The sequence below is a fragment of the Myzus persicae genome, unplaced genomic scaffold (assembly GCF_001856785.1).
Source record: "Myzus persicae strain clone G006 unplaced genomic scaffold, MPER_G0061.0, whole genome shotgun sequence".
NCBI classification, from domain to species: domain Eukaryota; kingdom Metazoa; phylum Arthropoda; class Insecta; order Hemiptera; family Aphididae; genus Myzus; species Myzus persicae.
In genome coordinates, this window is record NW_019104303.1 from 50223 (window position 1) to 76770 (window position 26548).

Consider the following 26548-nt stretch of genomic DNA (forward strand, 5'->3'; position numbering starts at 1 on the left):
AATATTCAATGTTTACAATTTATATCGAGCCATCGATGACCGATTAGTCCGATTAGTCGATTTTTATTTCATTCATTTATTGAGCAATTTATGACCTCGGAAGTCAGAGTACTAGGGTAGTTGTAACGGTTCCTGACTTCCTGTTGAATCACTACTGAGTAGTGAGTAGTGGGTACTCACTAGGCAGAGGACAATACTTTGTAAGTCCATTTATCATTGATTTTTCGTTAAGACTTTAAGAGAATGTCAGTGCACCATTTGTTCCCTCTCTCGACATATCAAAATATGTATGTTTGGCAGAATCAACCCTGTGTTATTACTTTAAATTTTAATCTAAGATTGAACTCACCTATTATTAAACTTTAATCAAGTGCACTACCTGTGTCCGTATATTGGCTTTTTCACTATATTTTAATTTTTATACGATTTATATGCATTTTTAAATTGTTATAATTCACACACTCATAACTTAATAGAAATAAAAATATCATTAAAAATAGCCAACATAGGGTGTGTCCCTACACATGTAGTGTTCATAACTTAAAGTTTGATAATTGATGAGTTCACCCCAATAATATTAAAAGTAATAACACAGGGTTTGTTTTGCTAAACGTAAATTCGCCATATGGGTGGGTCATAGAGAGAAAATAAATAGTGTTCTGATATTCTCTTAAAAAAAAATAGATTTTACCTGTGGACTGTGGCTCCAACTATTAAGCATGCCAAGGATTGACAAACGTTACTTAAGTTGTCTGTTATTGTGTCATGTGTGATGTTTTTAATAATACGAAATCGATAAGTTGAAAAACACTGAGTTGCTATTATTGATAACTATTATTAATTATCAAAAATAATGATTGAGGTTTCAAACTGAATAGTCGTGTACCTGTGTAATTATATTTATGTTTATTATAAACTATTTTATAATTACAGTGTTCGAACTATACACTCGAAGCACATATTGATTCTAAATCAGATATTAATCAGGTTTCTTGTGATATACAATTCTAGAATACGATAGAATTATTTATAGAGGTTGGTAATTAGTTATCACATTGTTAAATTACAATAACTAAAGAAAAATTATATCTACCTACAGTTTGTAAAAACTGTATTATTGTTGATAAGTGAATAAGATAATTAGTTATAATTTATATTAATTTCTAGAAATTCAAAATGTCTGTCAAACAAGAGCATCCTTTAATTGTAAAATCAGAAACAAAACTTGACATTAAGAAGTGTAAAAATGATGAAGAATCTGAAAGGACTAAGGAGGGTAAAAATAATGAAGAATCTGAAAGGACTAAAACTCCAGATAATAAAGCTGAAGAAACAAAGATAGTTAAGACTGAGTAAGTATTATTTATAAAAAATACTTTTTACTACTTAATTCATTTTTTAACTCTAGTATACTAAGTAAATTTGTGTAATTTACATAATATTTTGTCTCTGAGTTAATTATTTATCAATTCATTTTTAATAGTAAGTTTTTTTATAATTAATATGAAAAGATATGTATAGAAGATAGCAAGCCTGTAGCACTCCTAATACATTTGAATACTTAAACTTTTTATTACAAAATGTTGGTAACTCATTTAAAGTGTATTTTTTTATTTAATATTATTAACTGTAAACAGCCAATCTCCTCATAAATTAAATGTATAAAACATTCTTTTTTTTATAGATCAGAACCAGTAATTGAAGAGAGGCCAATATTTGTATGCAAAAACTGTAATCTGACTGAACGATATGATTGTTTTAACAACCATGTTTCATTTAATCGCAATGTGGGAACAAAAGTTGATTGTTATTTAGCAAGAGATCCATTTTCTCCACGCAGCAAAAGACAATTCTTAATCTTAGGATCAGTATGTTCTATGTGTGATAAAGACGTTTGTGTTAAGCCTGAATGCAGTATATTTTATTCAAAGTTTTTCTGCTCTATATGTGCAAGAAAATATATTTCCAATTTTCCTACTAGTATTCAAGAAAAAATCAAATCTGCAAAAAGAATTTAAAAAATGACACAATTATAAAACGAACATAATTTATACCTTTTTGAAAATTGTTTAGTTTTTTTATTGTATATCTTTGTTATAAACATGAACATGGATAAATAAGATATGAATCAACTCTGTTTGAACTGCAACATTTTATATAATATTATTGTAAACTATTCTTATTTTTTTTTTTTTTATTGAAATGACAGTTTATTTTTAATTGAATTTGTAATTTTGTTAGATTTCACAAAAGATCTCATTAAGTATAATAAATATATCACTATCTAATAATTTTTAGTACTTATAAGAAGAAAAAGAAGATATAAATATTTTTTTTGCAATTCTGTTTATGTCACACCTACAGCAAAATTGTGGATCTCAATATCTAATATAATACCTATGCGACTATGCAGAAATGTATACCTAACCGAACTTATTGCCTATATTTACCTAAATATGATCAGTCTAATATAACACCTAGCAGCTAGGTCAGCTAGGTCCTAGCTACATAATATATTAATACAATAATTGATCCTTATGTTTGTCTCAACTGATTGCATATCCACATTTCATTAACGATATGGGTTTTTAAAATCTACTTTAAAATGTACAACTTCAATGGTCGTATTGCCTTGAAATATTTGAGGTTGGATGCAATGACAGTAATAATTTAACATAATAGCTTCCATACGAAATGGAAATAAACCACGATCGAATAGTTTTTTGAGGCTGTATTAACTGTAGTGGTACAACCCAATTTTGTTAGTGATAAAATTCAAAATTGAGATTTGTATATTGGTTTTTGTATACCTACTTACCTTAGTTCACAGGCTAATTTCCGTTGCTCTGTGAACTAACTCGACCAAGATGGACAGTCAATTTGTGGTGGATTGTATAGCACTTGATATAAATCGAACTTGGTTCAAACTAGGTACTCTTTAAACTTTCTTAATATCTCCAAGAAAAATGTTCACAAAATCGGTTTTTAAGTTTATAGGTAACTATATAATAGTTACAAATATACTTTCAACTCTCATATTTGTTTTAAGATATAATTTCTTTATTCGAAACCATAACGTGACGATTTTATGAATTTTTTTTTTTTATTATTATAATAATCTTCATAAATTACATAATACATACAATAAAATGTTAATTACTAGATTTATCTATCTCTTTAGGCAGTAGCTTGTGTTGAGATAGAGAGTAATACAAAATAATAATGCTATGTGACTAAATACAAAATAAGAAGTTTAAACATTAACGTAGGTAATAAGATATTTGAGTGAATATTAAGATGAATACAATTACAATTACACTAGAGACAGATCAAAAGAAAAAAAAGATATACAAAAGCATAAAAATAGATAGGTGTTCAGAAGAAAGAGGAATTAATTATATTAGTTGGAAGAATAACCAGTGGTATATAATTTTTTTAGGATTAGTTTTGGTACAGAAGACGTTTTTTTTATATGAATATGACATAGTATTAAAATAAACCGATCCTAAGTAATTAAGAAAGGATTGGCCGAATGATTTTCTCGTGTATTTTACTGGAATGTCATAAAGTCTGCATTCCCTTTTACCATCATAGATTTTTTTATTTTGACCTTTGATGACACTCTTAAAAATGAACATAATTGCGATATTTTTATAAAGTAGCTTAATTGGAAGAACGCAAATTCTTATTAAGTTGTTTTGGTTTACCTGCAATATGTTAGTAGTGCAGTCACCTAAACCACCCCATACTAGTAGCCCATATTGCAAGATTGACTGGTATAAATCAAAGTGAACGAAACTTTTATACGAATGCTTTTACATCATCTACCATAATAAAGATTATCTATATATTAAAACATCTTAAAGAGGGTTTTAAATGACCCAGAGAGGGCTAAACGCCCTCCCTATTTACGTCCATGCAATGATTCCAAAACCAAAAATAATGCATCTCTTAGTTCTAGCGATATTGTGTTTGGTATCCTCACTGATAATTAAGCAACTTTATAGTGCTATACTTTTTATGATTATTACTCAACATTGTTGCCTCATTTTTTAACTGTTTGAACACATCATCAACTGTACGTTTACCTGCGGAATATGCATCATACAACAAAACATTAACATTCAATAATCAAAAGTATGAATAACAAGTATTATGTAGTAAGACTAAATTAATTTGTTATTTAAATATCACACTTATCAACATGAGTATGAGTATTGAGAATTATCTTTTACTGTTTGTCAATAAAAATTTGTTTATATTTTCGTAGAAAACGAAAGGCATATTCTCTTTCATTCGTACGCACAGCCTGGCACAAGTAAAATAATACTATATTCACGAGTATTTTCAGTTACAACAAGGAACTGATAAAATTTTAACTTTACCAATACACTTGCTGACTTCCACTCAGAAAAGTCGATCAACTATGGCTGTTAAAAATAATTATACATTTAAAAATTGAATGTTTCTTAAGTTTATATACTAAAAAAAAAAAAAATTGTTTGATATAAGAATGCGCACTAGTGAACAAAATATGTCATAAAAACATGGTTTCGTACTCCAAATAATACTGCTTATTGGAGCGGTTTATAGCAAAAATACCTATTATTAAAATAACTTTAGGTACATTTTATCTATAATCTTATGGGGCCCGATTTTCGATATTTTTATTAATTAGTTAAATAATTGGCTGCAACTTGTTTGCGCACACAAAAATAATTAAATTTTATTTCGGCAACAGATCCCCACATACACCAGGTAACAGACATGATTCTTAAAATACAAACGGAAACAGAATTAAAAATAATATAACTATCGCCGTAAAGAGTCAATAGAATCAGTCGAACATCGCATAAACTTATATGGACAAAATATACATCCGGCGAAATAGACTAAATTAAATACATTCAAATAATGGGAAACTGTTATTACGGAAAATGATAGACATGCAAATTATCCTACACGTATATTTACCAATCATATTATATTACAATTAAAATTAACATGCATTTTTTAACTTGAACAAGTATTAAGAAGCAAGTATTAACATGCATTTTTAGCCACACCTATAAATACATTCATAGACAGTCCTAAGTCTGTTAAAGGGGAAGGAAAATGTATGTAAGTACTTTAATAATTTACTTGTAAACAAACAAATATTAACATGCAAGGAATTAAATTATTAAAGTCTAAAAGGTAACTGTGCGCAAACGAAGTGTATGGTTACGGCTCAACTGTTCCCAAACGAGTGGTAGTTTTGTGCCCAAACAAGTTGTCTTTTGGGTATTTGTGCGCAAACCAGTACCTCCCAAATAATTAGTCGATAATAAGTTAAAAAACTTGTTAATATACCATGCGGTATTGGACGATTGGAATACAATATCATAATTGGGCTTACTGTTGTTAAAAACTTGTTTTTTAATTTTATTAATTTTATTTAATTTTTGTTGTAATTAAGTTTATATTATTTGTATGTTTAGTAGGTACCTACTGTCTTATTTAATATTTAATAAATACCTATTTAATTTCTATTTTCAATACTATTATGTATTTATATTAAGCTGTATTATGCTATATTGATCTTAATTATTATTAATTTACATTTTTTTTTTTCATAATATAAATGAAAATCTATATATTTCCAACGAAAAAAATATTATTAATTTTAACAAAGGGTTTCTTAAATTTGAAGATAATTTAAATTCCATTAAATGATAACAATTGCGTACTGATTTTTATATAAATTATTCTTTAAATATACCTATATGAGTAATTTATTAGATATAAATAAAAATATCCCTGTAGTAGTATATAGTAATACGTAGTAAATATGCTAAAAACAAGGAAAATATTAGGATTACATTGGTAATACAACTATGTTATTACTTATTACTTATTTTTAAGCAATGAACTTTCTAATTAAGGTATCATTTTTTTGAAATATTAGGACATCATATCATTAATATCATTAATTTACAGTCATGTTTTACAGTTAAATAGATCAATTTTGATTTAATCAAGTGGAATGGTAAATCAATTGTCTAATAAAAAGTTGTTGGTATTTATTTTGGTACTTTTCTGTAATCCCTACTACCGCAAATCTCCATTAAGTCATCTCTACCACGCCGATGCTGCGACTACAATTCGCTCGATTACCTGTTGCCAACAGTTGTATTTCCGTTATTGTATTTATTAATTTTAAAATAATTATGAATTTGTGAAATTTATCGAACAGTGAAAAAGATGCGATTGAATTTTTTCAAGAGAAGGGTTTACTTCCGGGGCACCGTGAATGCAAAAACGGTCATAAAAAAAATTATACATCGGCCAAAAAGACATTTTTTAGAAATGCAACGTCAAGCATAAAACCAATATGCGTACGGGTAATTGGTTTGAAAATAGTCGTCTGTCATTTTTAACAACACTCCGATTTATATATTGTTTTAGTGCAGAATTGACCTCCGTTAAATTTTTTGAAAAGCATGAAGTTGTATTAATATACATTATTATATAAATGGCAATTCATGTGTTTTATGTATTAAAATATAGAACTATCTGGATATAATTAAAATCACAGGTTCGAAATCTTGCCCAATTTTCTTTATCAATATACACATTTTCTCAAATATATAAAACATTTTTCTGAGTGCACGTTCACCTTCTAATTTATTTATTTCATTAATTTAAGTCTTATTATTAGGACGTATTCTGCACTTTATTAATAAATGTTGAATCATTTGGTTGTTTTTAAGTTCCTGTTCAGTGATCACCAATGTATCACATTGACTGCTTTACTGCTCGCTTAAATGCACTAATTTAGTCAGCGAACCTATAAGAAATAAACAAGCGCAATTGCTAAATTAACGCGAACATCGGTTCACATACTAACATATAAAATATATATTATTATGTACGACGCGGTTTAGCTGTTATCTAAATTGTGCGATGTTGAAAATGATATTGAGAAGGAAAAATATGTGTTGTATAATAGCCATCCAGAAAAATGGTGTTAATGGCTAATCACTTCTACCTCCGTTTGCTTGTTGATATGGTATATTATAACTTATAAGTATATATACATATTAAGTATTTCATATATCTTATATAAAAAAGCGCAGGACAGGATACAATGTCTACTATCCGGGGTATAGGGAACAGAGCCCGTTAGAGGTGCCAGTCTCATCATTTCAGTTTTCAATTGAGGCGAAAAATTATTGACCAATCCAAATAAGGACCTAACTTTAAAAAAAACCGATCGCTCTGCTTGCAAGCACATTTCTATGCTCACACTTTATCAAATCACCATTCCCATCTTATACTTTTGGTAATTTACACATTTTTCTACTCTAAAATCTTTACAATAAAATCTATTTTATTATTAACATTCAACGTAATTTTTAAGTATAACGTAGCAGATGTTTTAGAAGAACAAGTATAAGTGCAGAGCTGTAATTGTTTTTAGAATTTGTATTAACTTTAAATTTCAGAAATAAAACTATTTAAATTTCTTATATTACAGTAGTACATACATAACAATAAAATTAATAATTATCAGTTATTATCATAATAATAATTATTAATTATGTTTCTCTTCGCGTACACCCACCGGCCACCACTCACCAGTCACACATTAAAAACGTTCATTCAACGTTCACATCCCCGTGCGTCTAAAATCTATATTATATAAATAATAAGTGTATTTTGTGAATTCCAACTATTAATAGTCAATGAATTATTGTGACAACAATTTCCTAGTACATGAAATAATATTTCTCAAAATATTATAAAAATAGACGTATTCTCTTCACCAAAAATAACCTATATACATACATAGTTGAACGGCGACCAATCAGGCTCCCCCGTTTTACAAATGAGAAGCGCAACTCCGCCAGTGAAAATAAACAGGTAAAATACTTTCATGGGAACTCGGCCGGTGAAGAAAATCAAGTTTAACAACATAAATTAAGCGTGACAGTGTTATCGGTGCTGTGAATATGGAATTTAGGGTCTCGGGTGGCGGCGAGAAGAGTAGGTTCCCGGAATTTACCGGCATCGCCATGACGGAGTAACGTTTTTTCCCGGGCATCGTCACGAATTCCAATTTACATTGGAAATATTCGACAGGTTATATTGGCCATAATGGCAAATTATTGGCAAGGGATTCGACAGGGACCACCTGTACTGTCCTGCTGCAACACTGGCAGTAGGTTCGCAGTGCAGCCCACAGACTGTCTGGTAGCTGCTGGTGTAGGCTACAGTGAGTTGTTGGTTGTAGTTATTATACATATACACTGTCGTGTTCTGTACCATACATAATGACATATTGGATATTATGTTAATCCGCGGTTGTAACTTGTAATAAAAGATAATAAAATATTAAAATCGAGTTCAACAAGTTGGTAACTGCCACGATGTTGAAATTTTCGACTCGTGTAATAAAACTAATCCAACTAATCCAAGTAGGTATTCGACATTGAGTCTTCACTCTTGATAACTTCAAACTACGAATGACGACGTAGGGAAAATTATGATATATTATACTGCAGCTGGTGACCAAACCGATCGACCGATTTGGCTATATCTGACGCCACGATCGCTATCGATTACATTCTATAAATTATTATTGCCTCAATCCTGCATTTGTGCCCCAATACAGTTACTCAATAATTACGTAGAACCTAATCCATAATTTCAGGAAATTTTTCTTGATATCCAAATATGAATTTTATCTTATTATATTTATAAATAATATATTTTATAGTGAAATCATGAAATGCGTGATCAATAATGAAAATATTGGGAGGCCCCGAGGCCCAGTGGTTGTAATTCCCAAGCACTGAACCACCCCGGTAGTTGTGTCACTGAATTCACTTTAAAGCTAACAAATATTGAAATAACAACTATGATTTCTTCGCGCTTCGTCAATCTACCAAATTTGCCATTTTGAAAGTGGCCCAGAGAGTGAAAACAAATAGTACGCAGAATGGTGATATTCTTGGCCAATCTATTATATTTTAAATTACAAATATAGATAGCCAACAGATACCCACGACCCACAATACATCTATAGTCCGTAGTTGGTTAGATTTTAGCATGGCCTTAGAAAATCTAAGGTTGATAAACAATTAATCAAAAATATTCGTGTTATAAATTATATTTAAAAAATGTTTAAATTATGTGATAATCATGTATGATATTTGTTACAGACATCTTGGGAATTGGGGGAGGGTCTAGCGCCTTAGTTCCTGCCTAAATAGCGTGTATACCACGCCGCGGCTAATCAGCTCACAATACTAATATTATTGAGTCTTGAGCAATGAGCAGCTAAATTACTGAACCAGTTATAAAACTCAAGTAAAGAATATAAAAATATGAATACCTACATCCATCATAATATTGAAATTTGAAAGTTAATTTTATAAATATATCGGATTGTCAACAGTGATGCCTATGGTTAAGGGAAATAATTTTTTGTTGAAAGTAACAGCCTGACTATTTTTGTTAAGAAAACAATCATTTTCAAATTCCCATCTTATTTGTTATTTTGTATTTTTCTGTATTCTGTGTTTGTTCGTTTTGCTGTTTGGGTGAGTTTTTTCCTGTTGTGAATTTTTGAGGTCGTGGTTTGAGTTGGGAGTCGTAAGCGTAACTCTTCTAAGTTATAGGTGTCATACTGAGATTGTGAATGATCTTCTACAGTGTTTAATTAGTTATGTTTAAAGTATTCAGGTGTTCTCATGTTTGTCGTAAACTAAACTAATCTAAACAGTTGACATAAAATCCATACAAATATTACATCTGTAAGTGTGCACTTAATCAGTTTTTAAAAATTATTTCTATTCATGTTGCATGTAGATAGTTGTATTATTTAACGATTTTATCCAGTGCAAATGGGATGTTTTATGGTGCAAATTTGATTTGTTGGTTTGCATAGTGTGTTCTGTAAAGGTTTGTTTCATTTGTGAATTAGTATATGTTGACGATAGGTTGGTTTCCAAGTATTGCAACCGAAAATAGGATGATAAATCGGGCCCAAAAAAGATTTGTCATCCTTGCTGGATTTATTCTAAGTATCGTTCACCCTCTCATGGCTCAACCAGGTGTAAGATTTTTGTTACAGGCTTTATTTGGAGACTTATAAGTCACTGTATTTATGCACCACCTCTTTTAAAACGACTTAACATCCAGATACCTAACAGAACAATGTAACATAACATTTTCTTATTTGACTTTGGGTCAAATTAACAGAGAAAAACATCTTTAACCAGCATAGTAGAGAAAATGTTTCTTATTATTTGTTAATAATCTATGTTACCTATCTGTATATATTATATAGGTAACTGAAGGCTTTATTTCTTTTTTTATAATCAGTTTCTCTTATTCCAGATTGAATCATGAAAAAGATGGAAGATCAAAAAAAAAGCCGATATGGTCGTATATCAAATAAAAGAAAATTTAATGAAGAGCTCGACTTGTCTTTGGGTGAGTCGTACCGAAAAATAAATTTTATATTGAACAAAAAAAGCAATGGAAAATCCTCTTCAATAGCCTCGGTTAATGACATGAGTAATGGCAAAAGGAATGTATTTAACGTTGGTGACATGGTGTGGGCTAAGACAGGAAAATATCCAGTATGGCCAGGAATTGTAATTACAGACCCAGAAACAAATAAGTTTTCTAAAAGTATGTTGAAATAATGTATTATGAATCTAACATTTTTAATTTTAATTTTTATGGTCATGTTTTAGATGAGAATATGATACCAATGTTGCATATTTATTATTGCAATGACGCTTATAAAAGAAATTGGATTAAAATGAAACAAATTTCTAAATTCACTGGTAAAGAAGAAATATTAACAGAAATTCCCAAAATAACTGTAAGTTAAAACTGATAACATTAATATATTATTATTATCAAGATTTGTGTTTTGAACAATTTGCAATTTTTAAATATGATGAATATTCTTAGGGTGCAGTTATAATTTAATCAAAAAATAAAATACATTTTTTATTTATAAAATTATTATTATTGTGGTAGTGCCATAGTGATAATATCATGGCATTCTGTATAAAACATCTGAAAAGCTTTAAAGATGCTATCAAACAGTCGGGTACACAGACAGCGGTGGGCAGCGATCCAGTTGTAATATCTTACATTGCTCTGTCAGTCCACTTTATTTTTGAATGTGTCTTACATGGTGCCGTGACTAAAACTCTTAATCGCAAAAAAAAAAGTATTAGAAAAAAAAAGAATGTGTCTTACTGTCTTAAATGAAAGCTAAATTAATTTATTAATTTTAAAATCTTAATTATCTTAAGATTTCTGCAGGTTCAGCTCTAAAAATAATACTATTCATAATCTTTTGCTCCAGTCTGCTATTGTTTATTGTAGTATTATTAAAGAAGCAACTGTGGATAATTGTTCTGCATACAAATTTAAATAAAATGGTGGATTGTTATTTCATAATTGCATGATATTAGATTAGATTATATCTGTATGTATAAAAGTGAATATATATTATTGTATGGGGCTTATAGACTTTTAAACTATTGTACCAATTGACACCACATTTTACACACATATTCCTAAAACTCTATAAGTGTTATTTGCTTTGAGTTTCAATCCTTATAGGGTTACTCACATTAATTGAGTGTTGGCAAAGAAACCCAATTAGTAAAAATTAAATTGTTTTAAATTAGCCGACTTGTCATGCATTGCTATGAGATCTTTTTGAAATGAAACAAAATAATATTTACCTCATTGTTATTTATACATTCATGAAAAAGGCAGTATTTGTTTGTTTCTAGCTTGTAGACTCAACAAATACATGACCAATTTTGACAAAAGTTTCAGAGATTTTCTTTGATATATCAGGAATATTTTGAGAGCAGTTTAATTGCTTCATATTAGTTCACAAAGTGATGTACACTGATACTGATAACTACTTACACCATTAAAATCAATATAGTGCCATATTTTATATTCATTTTTTCCTGGGCTAAGTCTGATTATACAGTTAGTCTGAGGTTTCACATAATTCATTAGAAATATAAATGTTAAAAATTATAATGAATATGAAGTAACTGTTTGTTAATTAATGTTATCTTTTTATTTTTGAATTATATGTATTTGTGTATTTTTGTCTTGTATTCAGACTCAGATTTCTCGCAGCAAATTAAAAATCAAATGGAATAAAGCGGTTGATGAAGCTGAACATTTAGCAGCAATGAATAAGTAAAACATTAAATCATAATGATAAATCTGTATTAAAGTAGTATAAAAATTGTATACCTACTCTTCATCGTTATTTTTATATTATAAGATGAAATATTAAAATTAAATTGCAGACACCAGCGCATAAGTTCATTTTTTGGTAACAACTTTTTAGGACCTAATTCACCTTCGGAAAACAAGGTATGCAAACTAATGTAATTTAATCATATATTTTATAATTTACTTTTATTTATTTATATTTAAACATACAATATTTTTAATTTATTACTGAAGAATTCTAAAGAATTAAAATATTTTATTTTAAAAGGCTAATTTAATTAAAATCAACATTTTAATAATGAACATAATTTTACATTGTTAAACACAAATTTTGTCAAATAAAATGAATAGATGGTATTAAAATATATTATCCAACAGCACTCTTGTTGTAATATATTAAAAAAAAGTACAATTAAATCTAAAACTATTGTAGTTTAATTTTAATTTTTTTTAGATTGTAATTGAGTCTAAATAATTATGATACAAATATTGTTATTTGTATTTGTATTTTTATAACTTTTATAATTGTATATTTTATTTTTATTATTCTCTCTTCTAAAATATAATTGGCCCGGCTGAACAAGTTTGCATAATACAATATACTATTAATTGTTTGTATTATAAATATTTTCTATGTTATTTTGTAATCAATTTAAATGTGTTAATATTTCTACAACATTATCATTGACATAAATCATTCAAATATTGATAAATTATAAACTAAACTTTATTTAAAGATATTTTTATATTTTTTATTAGGACAAATCATTCAATTTAACATTTATTTATTTATTCATTTATTTAGGCTGATTCATCCACTGAACAGAAAACTCCTATCAAGCAGCTTGCTATGATCGAGGACAATTATAATGGCGACCAACAAGTTGATTTTAATCACGAAGAGCAGGCATTGGTGGTAAATTAAAAGTTTAATATAATATTTATCAGCAGTTACATGAATATTTAAATATTTATACTATAAAATTATCGGTGAATTAATCTACTGTATTATGATTAAGTAACCTATAATCAATTCAATGTTAAGAATTAATTATTCTTTGGTTGATAAGATAACATTGGTACTCAATTATAATACACTCGTTATGTCAAATCTCAAGGGGAACAGAAAAAAGTTTCAAGATATCGAGTTATCGAGTTTTATTATAATGGTTTGTTTGTGGGTATTTCAATTTAGTTTGAGATAGTAAAAAATTGAGATATTGACTTTCAACATCATTAGAAATAATCGCATTTAGATATTTTCTCATACAAATTGTATTATAAAAACACGTGTTTTTAGATTTTTTTTCTCTTTAAAAATTCATCTTAAGTTTTATATTAATAATGGATCATGTTGATGCTGATGATTTTGCCCCAACAAATATATTGATTTGTGTAAGTATTAATAAATCAATTTTATAATAAATAATAAAAATTACTGAATTTGTTTTATCAAGTTATATCATAATACTGAGTAGCTAATGGAAGGTTACATTTAATTAACTGAATTAGGACACTCAGCCAAACACATATACAACGTCAAAAATAAAAACAAATGTCCCCTACCATTATTCTTTGTGGATATTTTAAAGCAAGGCAATAATAAAGACATCCTAGACATCAAGTTCCTACTCAATACTAAGGTATTGATTGAGAAACCACACAAAAAGAGACGTGGCCCACCACAATGTCACAACTGTCAATCCTATGGACACACGAGAAATAACTGCTGCCACGAACCAAAATGCGTTAAATGTGGTGAAAACCACCTTACAATAGAATGCCCTAAAGACTGACATAGTCCCGCCAAATGTGCACTTTGCACTAAGGAACATACTGCCAACTTCAAAGGATGCCAAGTCTACAAAGCTGCCTTAAAAAAACCATCCATCCAGCCAAGATTCCTGATTCCAACAACACTAACAACTATCAAAACACCAAATCCTACCCTGAAGCCACCAAAACTCATCAAAACCTACACTCGGAACTCAAAATCACCGACGCTCTCAAGTTTAATATCAAATTTAAACTCACTAATTAGCCCCCTTATCTCCCTTCTTTCATCAGTCCTAAATGCACTCACAGCTAATAGCACTCCATAATCTTATCGCCCAGACAATCCATACTAAAATTAATTAACTTATATAATATCTTATCTCATTTCCTTTTCCCATTATATTATTTAAAAATATCTATACATAATCAATTACCATTCGACTCAACTAACACAACATAATATTTTGTAAAATCATATAATGTTTATACTTGTAATAGCATCTTGTATGCTGAGACATTTTAATATATTAAATAATAAAAAAAAAACATTTAATTAATAAAGTCTAAAATTAAAATAGAATTGAAATTAAACGTAGAGTTTATAGGGACTAGACTGGAAATCTCAATAGATTTTTTTGCCTACTTTATGGTATTTTATTTTACTATATTTAGTAAACAACTGGATTTTTTTTATCTTAACTAATATAATGAATTTAGTAATAAAAAATGTAAAGTACACAATTGTAATTTATGTTTCAGAATAATGATTCAAAAGATCACCCTCGTCATTTAATCCCCAAGCTATGTCGACAATTCTATGCCAACGGCTGGGTCACTGGAACAGGTGGCGGCATAAGCATTAAATACAAGTACATAATTATTACTGTTCATCACATCTTAATTTTCTTTAAATTGTGTTAATCTAATAGAGTAACATAATTTTATAATATGCTTATTAGTTATTTCCCTATTCAATGTTATAATTACGTATGACTTGAATATGTATAATAAACTATAATTTTGGTAATTATAGCTTAAAAAATTAATTAACTTTTTATGATGATTAGTGACCAAATTTTTATTGCACCATCTGGTGTTCAAAAAGAAAATATTGAACCTGACGATTTATTTGTTCAAAATCTGGATGGTGAGGATATTATAGTTCCGGAGCCTGAAAAAAAACTATCAAAAAGCCAGTGCACTCCCATATTCATGTGTGCATATACTGGTAAATTAAATAATTAGAAATGTTTTATTTTTTTACTAATAATTTATGGAAAACATTTAGAGAGAAATGCAGGAGCTGTGATACATGTACATTCTATGGAAGCAGTCAAATTATGTTTGTTAAATCCCGAAAATGAACTAAGGATTACTGGCTTAGAAATGATAAAAGTAAGCAACAACTATGAAATGGTATTTTCACAGATAAAAGTATTTGTAAACTTTTTTAGGGAATTTTCAATGAAAAAACTGGAAAATTCTATGATAATGATGAAGAACTTGTTATACCAATAATCGAGAATTCAAAATATGAGAAAGATTTAGTTGAAACTTTTAAATTAGCTTTGAGAAAATACCCCAGCACTTCTGCAGTTTTGGTCCGCAACCATGGAATGTACGTTTGGGGTAGTTCATGGATTACAGCTAAAACACAGTGAGTTTAAACGTTTAAATGTATTAGGCGCACAAATTACTTATTCTTTTTAATGGATTTTTAGGCTTGAGTGCTATGAGTATTTATTCGGTGTAACAATTTTCAAGAAGACAAACAAAGTTTAATCAAATTGTACATGTAAACTTTATCCTATTGGAGAGCAATTGGGAGTTATCCAAAGGCTATTGAGGAAGAACTCAACTTTTTAATCATTTTTAAACTAAATCTGTTTGTTCATTATTTCGTAATATTAAAAGGTCTTCTCATAAAATGATTTTTTATTCTTTATATATTATATAATTTATGAGTATATTATCATTTTTACAAAATTGTATGATTTTTAGTTTAGACAAAAACTCATTTTTATTAATTAGTTGGTTTAAGCATCCAAAATATTTTACTATTTATTGATTTTGATTGATTTAAATAATCATGTTTCACTATTCACTAAATATTCATATAACATGGGAGTAATCTATTACTGTACAGTATAAGCAGTCAACATCCAAGGTCTTTTGAGTATCAGATCGGTAGAATCGCACAAACGATATTTAAAAATATACTTTTACTAAAAAATTTAAGGATGTTATTGATTTTGCTAGAGTAGTATAAATCAATTACATATTCTTTCTATAAAGGTTCTTAAAAAGGTTCTCCAGAACAGTATTGTAATTATAATAACTTATTCAATATGTTTATTCCATTTTAGGCTATTACACGTCAAAAGTAGATATTTTACATTTTTTAACTTCTTTTATTCCTAGACAACTACATTTTATTTCATTGTCTGAATCACATTCATGAACTATTTTCTTATTTGTACTATTTACAATTATTAATTAACATGCTTTTAATTCTAAATTGTACGTTATCTGTTTTATTTGAGATGAAGTGAATTGTCAAACCAGTGTAGTGATCGCTGTGCAGGAAACGACGATCGGTACCACAATAATTATTTAAACGACGTAGCACGTTTGTCGCTGTCTTGAGACGTATGTTGAGAAGATATGTATTGAAATTAATAAAACACTTAGACTCGTTTAGTCAAATAAAGTGAAACAATTTATTAATTATTATTTATAAACATAAAAAATCTCTAAGCACACTGTCGTAAGCGCGTCACGCTATCGAGCAGTGCTGAATATCTTCTAACATTTGGTAGGTGCTCTACCCGTATTTATGCGGGTTCTAGCAATGACTTATTATGGCGTGATATATTAATAGTCTAATTTTACACCCCAATAATGCTAAATCACATTATTATATTGTATAATAGGTAAAAACAACTTGTTGTTTTCACTCTTGATCTCTGTTTCCTGTTATTTAGGCTTTTCCGAACATTACATATTTATACCTACCTATCTATCATAAATTATGCCTCGTGTATAATTTATTATTATGATTTCTAAGTAATATATTCTAATAATTGCTATAGAATAATAATGAATAATATACTACTCTTTTGGGTTTACTACACCAGCTTTTAATTATTGCTATGTGTTACAATATGATTTGCTGAATTATACAGCTCATTAATTTGGTTTTTCTTTTTCAAAACAAAACATAATTTTTTGCTCAGGAGATTTAAAATTAAATCAAAGCTAGATTCCCCAAGGATCAGTCCTAAGATCAACCTTCCTTAATATAATATAGTGTCACAATATCTCTGAATCTCTTAACTCTACTGCCATTATTTGCTTACAATAAAACAATCCTCACTCAATTACTCAAGACAACTATTTGGAATTATCTATTTGAAAACACCAACCATCTTCTTAAGGTTGAATTTAATTTCTATTTTTTTTCAAGTTAAGTCTCCACCTGGTTCAATAAATGGAAAATAATATTAACAGAACCATAAGTGCCACAAAAATGTTTACCTTATAAATATACAGTAAACCCTATTGAGTTTTTGTAGAAAACCAACCATTAGAATGGAATAAGAAAGATAACTCATCACCTCAATGCTTTTTAAGACGAAAAACTCACTCAAGGAGAAAACAATCAGAAAACTACTCTGTACCCAAATTTACACTTCCAGTTAAAATCTTCACTCCTACTACTCAGTTCAAGATGAGAACAGACCTCTGCAACAATCAGACTCATTTTCAGACACTTCCTTTATCAAGTCGACTTGAGAGGCCATGCACATAAGCCAGCGACCGAAGTCTGTTTTTGTCTTGAACAGAATACAACATACACCTCGATAATCTGATCGTTAACTACCTACACCTCCCAGTATGGACGTCAGCTTTGACCACAAAAATTAAAATAGATGTGACTCCAAAACAAATTACTTGTACGAGAATATTATGCTTAAGACACATTTTGTAATGAATAGACACTTAATTGTCGATTGATTATACTTAATGATGCAGGAATACCACTTCTTCAAGATTGAATCAAACTAATTTAAAAAATGGTGGGTACTAGTGGTAGGTCCACCCTGCTGTACAGGTAGTGTGTATGGGTCACTATAATGCAAGTGTTAAATTTGAATTCAAAGATATAAAATCATTGTATTTGGAAAACAATTATGAGAATATGTTCTGTCAGCTTATATTATAATATTTTCAAATTAAGAAAAAATAACTAATATTGTTTAAACCATCTTTAAATATCTAATTTTATCCAAATTTGTACTTGAAATATAAAAAAAAATAAATGGTTTACATATTTTTTAGCTTTCAATAAGAAGGAAGTTTGTATTTAACTTGCATGATTCATTAAATAGATAATTTTGTGATTGTTAATGATATATTATCCATTACCTTTTAATATTTATAATAACATTTTCAAAATATGAAGTATTTACTTTTTATTTGATTGGTTGTATTAAAATGATAAGACAACAATTGAATGATGGTTTTTTTATTTATGGAAAACCAAAATTATTGACAATCAAACAAAATTCCTACATTTATTAATAAACAACAAATATTTGATCAAATAACATAACAAACATTATCAAATAAGAAAAATAATAAGTAACATTTTAAACTAAAATAATTTAATACTGCCAACCAACAAGCATGTCAACTTGTTTAATAGATACTAGTGTATGGTAACGGTAACCTCTTCCTTTTTTTTTTTTTTAAATTACTTTTTGTCTACTATGTAAATCATACAGCGTAATAATAAATAATAATGATAAAAAAAAAAACCAATAGTTTTAATCAAATGGCAAAGGAATGCTTGTGTATTGCATAATCGGACTGACCATCTCTACTTGCAGAGCAGTGGCCATACTGTCCGTGGCACTGTCGGTTTCTCCTAAACTCTCCAAGACTTTCCCCAAGTTGTACCTTGAAATGTTCAATTCAATGGCTACAAACATGGAACATTTTATTGAATTTATATGAATTTAAACATACCATGTTTCCGGAGAGTAAGGATTTATTTTTGCAGCGTCTCTCAATGTCTTTTCGGCCAATCTGTGGCTACCCAAATAATGGTACATCAAACCCTGTATAACAAAAGTACTGTGATAAAAAATTTGGCTGTAGAATAAACATTGATGTAACTACCAAATGTTGTAAGCTTTTCAAATGAGCTGGATGAACTGTTACTGCATTTTGATAGCATTGTTTTGCTTCATTGAATTCGTTTCTTTTTTCATGAAATAATCCTCTCTGTATCGACATATTAAGAGAAATACTTTATTTCTGAAGTCAGTATAAAATAAGACACTTTATGGTAATAGGAAAAATATGAAACTAAGCAACTACATTGAATTAATGCATGTCAATTTCACAGTAGTCTATTGGTAATATTGCACGTTGATCTTAGTCTATTTATACTGTCTTAAATTGTTTTCTATTGAAGTACATTTAGGAAAACTTAAGTATTTTAAAAATTACAAACTGAGTCTATAAAACTGATTCCAGGCGCAGATTCAAGAGAGAGGAGATATGAGTGCTTGAGTACCCCCTGTCAAATAAGTCACCAATAAGATAAATTTGTATGGTAAATTAATTACATAATCTAAAACAGAAAGGTATAACCATTTTTTTTTTTTTTTGAGTACTCCCAATCAATTTTTCTGGATCCGCGTCTGAGAAAGAATTATCATCATAATAATATTCAAACAAATATAAAATAACAACAACAAAAGTTGGATAATTCGTTAGGAAATACACAGGAGTGCAGACCTATCCAACTCAATTTAAGGTGATATATTAAGGCACATTTACCATAAACATGATGTGGTGTGATAATGGAAAAATACTGGCTGCTTCCAATAAACAATTATTTGCTGAGTCAAATTGTTCTTGGGACAAGTAAACCTCGGCTAAAAGTAACCAAACATTTTGCTGTGTGTGCCACACCGTATTGGTCACAGGTCGTTGGGGTACCAGTGAACTAATAGATGACGCTACTTCTGATAAGGCTTGTTCAATACGCGCTGGTCCCAAGGAATCTACGCAATATGCAATTTGTTATCTTAATAATGAATATAAATATTAAGAGAATGTTGTACCCTCATAACATCCGTCTTTCTAATGCATAATATATCAAAATGGTATGGTCCAGCAGTTCCAATTTTGTATTGTTAACTTAAATATTAGCCAACTGATTTATTATCAAATTTAAATGTAAGAACATTATCTGTATTTTTGGGATATTTCAATTTTTAAGTGAACCATGAAAATTTTAAATATTAATATTTTAAATATGTACCTATAACTCACTTTAAAATTAAAATATCATAAACATTAAACAATCAGAGAGATAACACAAATAATGTTCTTACATTTAGATTTGATAATAAGTCAATTCACTCTAATATTTAAGCTATCAACACAAAATCAGAACTGCTGAAGGAAGGCTAGGTACAAGCAAGTCATGCATTATTTTAGGGCAGAAAATATCTAATAACAGGCCTGGTTGTACATACATTTTGATATATTATGCTTTAGTAAGACAAACCCAACACAAATGCGGGTACAATGTCCTCTTAAACAACTGTATAAATTGAATGCGTGTATTACTTGAATCTTTGTCTGAGAGTTCAGTGGTGTAAAGCTGAAAAATACTACGAGTATCAGTGTGTTCTACGGAAGGAGAACCTTCGTTGCTAGCTGATGCTTTGCACATAGAAAGCATATGTTTAGCTGTCACAAGTGCAACCTGTGAAATATATGTAAACAAAAATAAAATTAATAATAAGCATAGCCTATGAAAATAGTTAAGTATTTTAATTACATCAGAAGCTTCTGTCTGCAATTCGATTCTGGCTCTGATGAATAACAAACCAATATGATCAGGAAAATCTTCCAAAGATGATTCTAAAAGAGATTTGGCTTCGGTTATTTTTTTCTGAGCACTCAACAATAAGATAGCCAACTGTAGTGATGGTGTATGTTCAGGATTCAATGTTAATGCTTGACGTACTTTAGTTGTAGCTTCTGGCACTTTAGCCAAACACGCGTAATAAAATGCTAAGTAATAATAAACTAGATGATCATTAGGATCCAATTGCTGTGCTCTAAAATAATAAACAACAAAAAAAAAAATTAACATAAATTTAAATTAAAATTAAAAAAATCCTACTTTGTAAGAGATTCAAAGCATAGGGCATGGTATTTATCTTTGACTGATTTCAAAAACGAAGTCAATGCCATACACTGTGCTCCAATGCCTATGTACAGATTACATCTCGATAATAAATTCTCAGAGTGCATTTTTTCTCTTTTAAGAGCTTCTTGACTCCAACCTAGTCCTTCTTCCATCTAAATTTAAAATTAGTATTTATATTTTTTCATATTAATAATAATATAATATTCACAAAGCAAACCTTAAATAAATGTTGATAACAAATTCGAGCAGCTAATAAACACGGAACAATTGCATTGGGTTGCATACTTATGACTTGAGTTAATACTTCCAAAGCTTTAATATGACGACCAGCTGCTTCAAGACATAAAGCTTGTTGCATCCAAACATGAGCATCATCAGCAGAAAATTTCATTGCACGTTCAAAAGACTAATCAAATTTTATAATTAAAATTATATAATATCAAATAGATGCAAAAAGAACAAAAACTAACCTCGTATAACATATTATATTGACCCCAAAGGACTAATGCAAAAGTAAGCAGATCATAAATGGCTGTGGCCAAACTAAAAGCTCTAATTCTTGCTTCTTTGAACTCTGGCGATTGACTAAGTACTGCATTTCTTGCTGCCATTGCTTCACTGTTGTTAAACAATACAGTTATTAAATTTGAAATTATTTTTAAAGTATTTAGCAATTACCTTATAATAAGCAATAATATTACTTCTTCATGTTCGCTTCTGGGCATGAACATATTAATAGAATTATATTTTTTTGATCTTCTTATATTTGGTGACTGTTTTTTAGAGGGAGCTAAAATAGTTAAAATCGGCTTATATTTTTGAATTAAAATGTTTATAAGAAGAACTTACTACTTTGAGTTGGTAGTGAATAGTATTTTGGAGAGACTTTGCGCAAAAGAAATTCAGCAAATTGGTATGTTAAAATGAGTCGAATGGAATGACTACCATGGGCTTCACAAGCTGATAATATACTCCTAAGTAAAACCCATAAGAGTTGTAATCAGATATTTAATGTAAGTAAGTTTACTCAATATTTACCTGAATGTTGTAATGGCACCAGCATAGTTTGAACTCTCAATAAGCAATAGCGGCAATCTCAAGATAGCTGTCTCAACTAAGATACTCAGAGAATGTGTCATGTTCACAGGCTGTGGAGAATGAGATCCTGTAAAAGAAATTTACTTCAGACATTTAATATATAAAAGCAAGAATATGAAAAATACCTGTAGCAGATGAAGAATTGTTATTTGTGATCAATGGTGCATTACCACCAAGTGGCGATGGTAACATAGACTGATTTTCCTTGTTGTCCAATTCTTGCAAATACAAAATGCCTAAATTGGCAGCCTGTTCATAGTTTTTAATAACACCTTCAATCCATTCTGTTTTTTTAAAACGAGAACTGGAAGCTGGTTTTAACTTTTCTTGGCACAAACCTATGATTATAATTTTAAAAAGAATACAATGCAAATTAAATGTTTACACTACAATTATTTTCAGTAGAATTTTGAATAAACTAAACTCACCTTTTACTGCAAATGATTCCGACAATATCCTTATGTTACGGATTTGTAAATCTGTTTGTATTATTGAGTTCAACTTGGCTTCTGTACAATGTTCCATCGCTTCGTCATAATGACCACAAGCGTAACACAATTTAGCAAGTAACATATGACTATCGATACTCAAGCCCGACTAGAAATAATTTGAATTAAGTAAGTAAAATATGCATTATACAAATATTATTATTAATTTATTACTTGTGTAGAGAGCTCACTAATTGATTCGGTTAAGTATGATTTGGCTTCATTAAGACCACCACAAGCTTTTGCAATGTTGCTCTCAATGGGAGGGTATTCCTCTAAAAACATTTCCAACTTTGCTTCACCAACCATTAAATTGTACAGTATTGCTAAAAAATGGAAAAAAATATTACACAAACACTATAAAACATTCAAGATATTAATATCTTATAGACTTCAGAGACAGTTTAATTGTTTAATATTATATCGATAGATGTTTGAATTTCTGATTTAAATAAAATAACGAGTCAAACTACAATATATTTGGGTATTTATAAGTAGTATGGTAGTTATAACTATAAACCATTGTACATAGTGTTAATGGTGATTTGCTTAACAGTAATTTCACTGATTATATAAAAATTATGAATAAATTTATATTGTTCAAAACACAACTTAACAAAAAAAATGTCTATAATGCATTAATGCGCTATCATATTTGTAAGTATTCTGAAATTATTTTCCCCATTACTTTAGTGACTGTTAAATGGATAAAAAAGCTTAGCTTTCTCTCTCTTTGATATACAATTTTAGTATATACTTTTTAGTTATACGACAACTTCAACAGTCATACCCACTCAATCCTGTCCAATCACCTCGCCAACACCTTACATTATGCTTTCAAGCTGCAATGAATTTTGTTTTTGCCAAATTACTACTGCAGTCCAACAGATTGTTGGGAGTTATAGATTATATCAGAATATGGGTACTTGCCTTTGCCAGAGGACAACTGTTCGACGAGCTCCAATATCTTTGACCAATTTCCTTCTTCTCGACATCCGGCTAATTCGGACTCGACCCTAGTGCTTTTCATATTTTTACTGGACATTGCGCCGATGTGTGTCTTCCCAAACAGTTCAACTTAATGAAATATAAAACAATCTAGAGAACCTCTAGGAGTTTCAGGTTTTACCACCTGAATGCGTTTGGATATTAGTATTTTGAATTTTGGACGCAATAATTATTATAAGACGTCCTTAAATCAGTCAAACTCATTATATTGGTGTTTGGTACCTTACGAAAAGAATAATGATCATAAGTACACAGACGATATTCAGATTTACACTTCAATAAATGTCACTATAGTAAATTATGCCTGACCACAGTAATATGGTAAGTTGTGGTAGTAATAATATCACTAATTACTAATTAATAAGTAACCAGTTCAAGGTCGTAAATCGTGATATTACAATTTATAACCCACAGTATAGGTAATGTCCACCTACTTCATGCAGAAAAACGACAACTGCGAAGTGTTAACAGTTGTAGTGTACACTGGACTATTGATAATGTGATATCAATATACAGACAAATATTGTAGACAGTAGTGTCCTGGACATTGGAAATTAAACTCGTGTGTTACGAAAAGAATAATATTTTAAATGTTGACACACATATACACACGGGTGTGCACACATAGTACTTTGCGGTGCCGCCAATGATAAGAAACGGTTGTCGGGTTGTGGCAATGAGGCCACGACGGTCATTGACGAGACAGACCGATTGTGCCGAAAAAATTATTAACAATAACAACACACAATAATAAGATAATAATAATAATAACATCGCGTAAGGAAGAATAGTAAATAAATACTCTTCTTCCATCTACATAGCAACAGCGCCATCTGCCGACTGCCTGACGGCTGCCGCATGCCTAGTTTTGAATTTCCAGTAAGGGTGACCAGTGACCACACACTGGTAACGCAAAATTGACTGGAGAAATGTATTATGTAAGTTATATTTAGTCATAATAAAGCATTGTTGTCGCTCACTAGATAAAACATAGTTAGTCAAATCAAAGTATATCAAATAGTCGTCAAAATGTCGTCCGACGAAAAGGACGTTGCTATTCCTATATGGTTTCTTTTAAGAGAAATTGAACAGGAAAAAAAAAAAACTTTGGGTTCATCCTTTGAACTTGAAGCGAACTGAAAATAATACAATTAAATGTTTTATTCATGAACTTCGAAATTACGAATGTAAATTTAGAAATTTTACACGAATGAGTACCGACACGTTTGATTATATTCTAGAAATACTTAACGATGTAATTCGAAAAACTGATACTTATTTCAGAAAAAGTATCACTCCAGAAGAGAAATTATTGGTGACATTGAGGTAAGTTAATAACAAATTCTAAATAATTGGATATTAGATTCTGAGCGGAGCATAGCGAAATAATGTATTGATTTTACAATGATGTGCTTTAAAAAAAAAAAATTCGTTTATTTTATACAATGATTTATCATTGAATTAAATTATAACATATCCATTACAACGACATGCTTGACAACTACTGAACAGTAGAGCGGTACCCACTTGTCCAACTTTTTTACATTTTCATTTTTTCGCTCCACTCAGAATTTAAATTATAGCAGGTAGTATAAAAATAATTCTTCTAGACTTGCGAATTCTCTTGAACGCATTACTTTTTATTGTTATAATATTATTATAATAAAATAAGTTAACACTTAATAAGGTTATTAAACTTAATTATACTTAATTTTTAACAATATAAAAATGATAATTTATTATACTGAAAAATCAACTGTATTAATGCAAAATATAAGAACTTGAACTATCCGACGAAGAGAAATCTGGAGAACTCGCAATGTACTGAATTGCATTAAATTGCTGCGGTTAATGATTTGCATTTAAATGATAAATGAGGTATAATATTAGAATGTGGCGCATTATTGTATCTTGGCGTTTCATACGACGTTTCTCGGATGTCGAGAAGCTGATCAATGGTATTTAATACAATTTTTTTGAATTGACCTTGATTTTTATCATTTAATTTTAAATGTCTTAAATAATACTTTAAAAAAAGAAAGTTCAGGTGTATCCCCATTAATTTTTTTTGGTTGAGTTCTTGTCTTTAGAAATTCCAATATCGGTTCCACCACTCTTTCACTGGGTCACATTTTTCGGTTTGTTCTTGGTTTTTTAAATAATGGTTCATTACTAGATTTTTCATTTTCTGCATCTTCAGTAACTATTGTTTGTTAAATCACTTCTTGTTCAACTGTTTCTAAATTTTGTTCAGTATCTGACCCTATAGGTTCTTCAACGAAACTATCGTTTTCTATGTTATCTATATGCAATGGCACAACTAGACCTCTAAAACGCAGGGTGCTAAATCTGTGAATGCATCACAGAGTTGTGGGGGGCAGAGACACCCCACCCCCCTGCACCTAAATCTACAATACTCGATAAATCAAAACTTTAAAATACATATTAACACAATTCACATAAATAAAAGAAAAGAAATTAATAATCCTCTTTTTTTTCTACAATATCAATAACATATTGGTACATTTTAATTTCATAATCTTGTTAATAAATAACTAAGATATCATACATTTTAAATAAGCATAATATATCTAGATTTCATGCAGTATAAATAATTCTGCAACTATGTAATGTGAAATAGTTACAGAAAAGTTCATCGATGGCC

General features: G+C 29.3%; 3 protein-coding genes across 8 annotated transcripts; 2 read left to right on the forward strand and 1 right to left on the reverse strand.

The window, feature by feature from the left end:
* Positions 1-86: 86 nt before the first annotated feature.
* LOC111041038 (cysteine-rich DPF motif domain-containing protein 1) lies at positions 87-2218 on the forward strand. 2 transcript variants are annotated; one of them, XM_022325194.1, is made up of 4 exons: positions 87-200; positions 934-1035; positions 1168-1352; positions 1685-2218. In XM_022325194.1, exons 3-4 carry the CDS (start codon positions 1177-1179, stop codon positions 2016-2018), a joined length of 510 nt encoding a protein of 169 aa, XP_022180886.1. In that variant the 5' UTR covers positions 87-200; positions 934-1035; positions 1168-1176; the 3' UTR covers positions 2019-2218. The 2 variants fall into 2 exon arrangements, with proteins under 2 accessions (XP_022180886.1, XP_022180887.1); XM_022325195.1 differs by lacking the exon at positions 934-1035 and having other exon boundaries at positions 88-200; positions 1685-2217.
* Positions 2219-9515: 7297 nt separating this feature from the next.
* LOC111041035 (probable methylthioribulose-1-phosphate dehydratase) lies at positions 9516-15981 on the forward strand. 4 transcript variants are annotated; one of them, XM_022325192.1, is made up of 12 exons: positions 9517-9587; positions 10387-10482; positions 10549-10683; positions 10749-10879; positions 12158-12237; positions 12351-12417; positions 13082-13192; positions 14812-14921; positions 15120-15280; positions 15341-15447; positions 15507-15709; positions 15774-15981. In XM_022325192.1, exons 2-12 carry the CDS (start codon positions 10395-10397, stop codon positions 15832-15834), a joined length of 1254 nt encoding a protein of 417 aa, XP_022180884.1. In that variant the 5' UTR covers positions 9517-9587; positions 10387-10394; the 3' UTR covers positions 15835-15981. The 4 variants fall into 4 exon arrangements, with proteins under 4 accessions (XP_022180882.1, XP_022180884.1, XP_022180881.1 ...); XM_022325191.1 differs by having other exon boundaries at positions 9541-9800; XM_022325190.1 differs by having other exon boundaries at positions 9516-9587; positions 10387-10683.
* Positions 15982-18773: 2792 nt separating this feature from the next.
* On the reverse strand, positions 18774-24618 carry LOC111041034 (tetratricopeptide repeat protein 7B). 2 transcript variants are annotated; one of them, XM_022325188.1, is made up of 17 exons: positions 24318-24618; positions 23806-24105; positions 23050-23201; positions 22816-22984; positions 22513-22725; positions 22328-22454; positions 22139-22263; positions 21968-22079; positions 21760-21907; positions 21507-21695; positions 21263-21441; positions 20915-21197; positions 20701-20839; positions 19903-20129; positions 19237-19341; positions 19084-19175; positions 18774-19014 (listed from the first exon to the last, which is right to left on the reverse strand). In XM_022325188.1, exons 2-17 carry the CDS (start codon positions 23918-23920, stop codon positions 18882-18884), a joined length of 2508 nt encoding a protein of 835 aa, XP_022180880.1. In that variant the 5' UTR covers positions 23921-24105; positions 24318-24618; the 3' UTR covers positions 18774-18881. The 2 variants fall into 2 exon arrangements, with proteins under 2 accessions (XP_022180880.1, XP_022180879.1); XM_022325187.1 differs by having other exon boundaries at positions 23806-24618.
* Positions 24619-26548: the final 1930 nt, after the last annotated feature.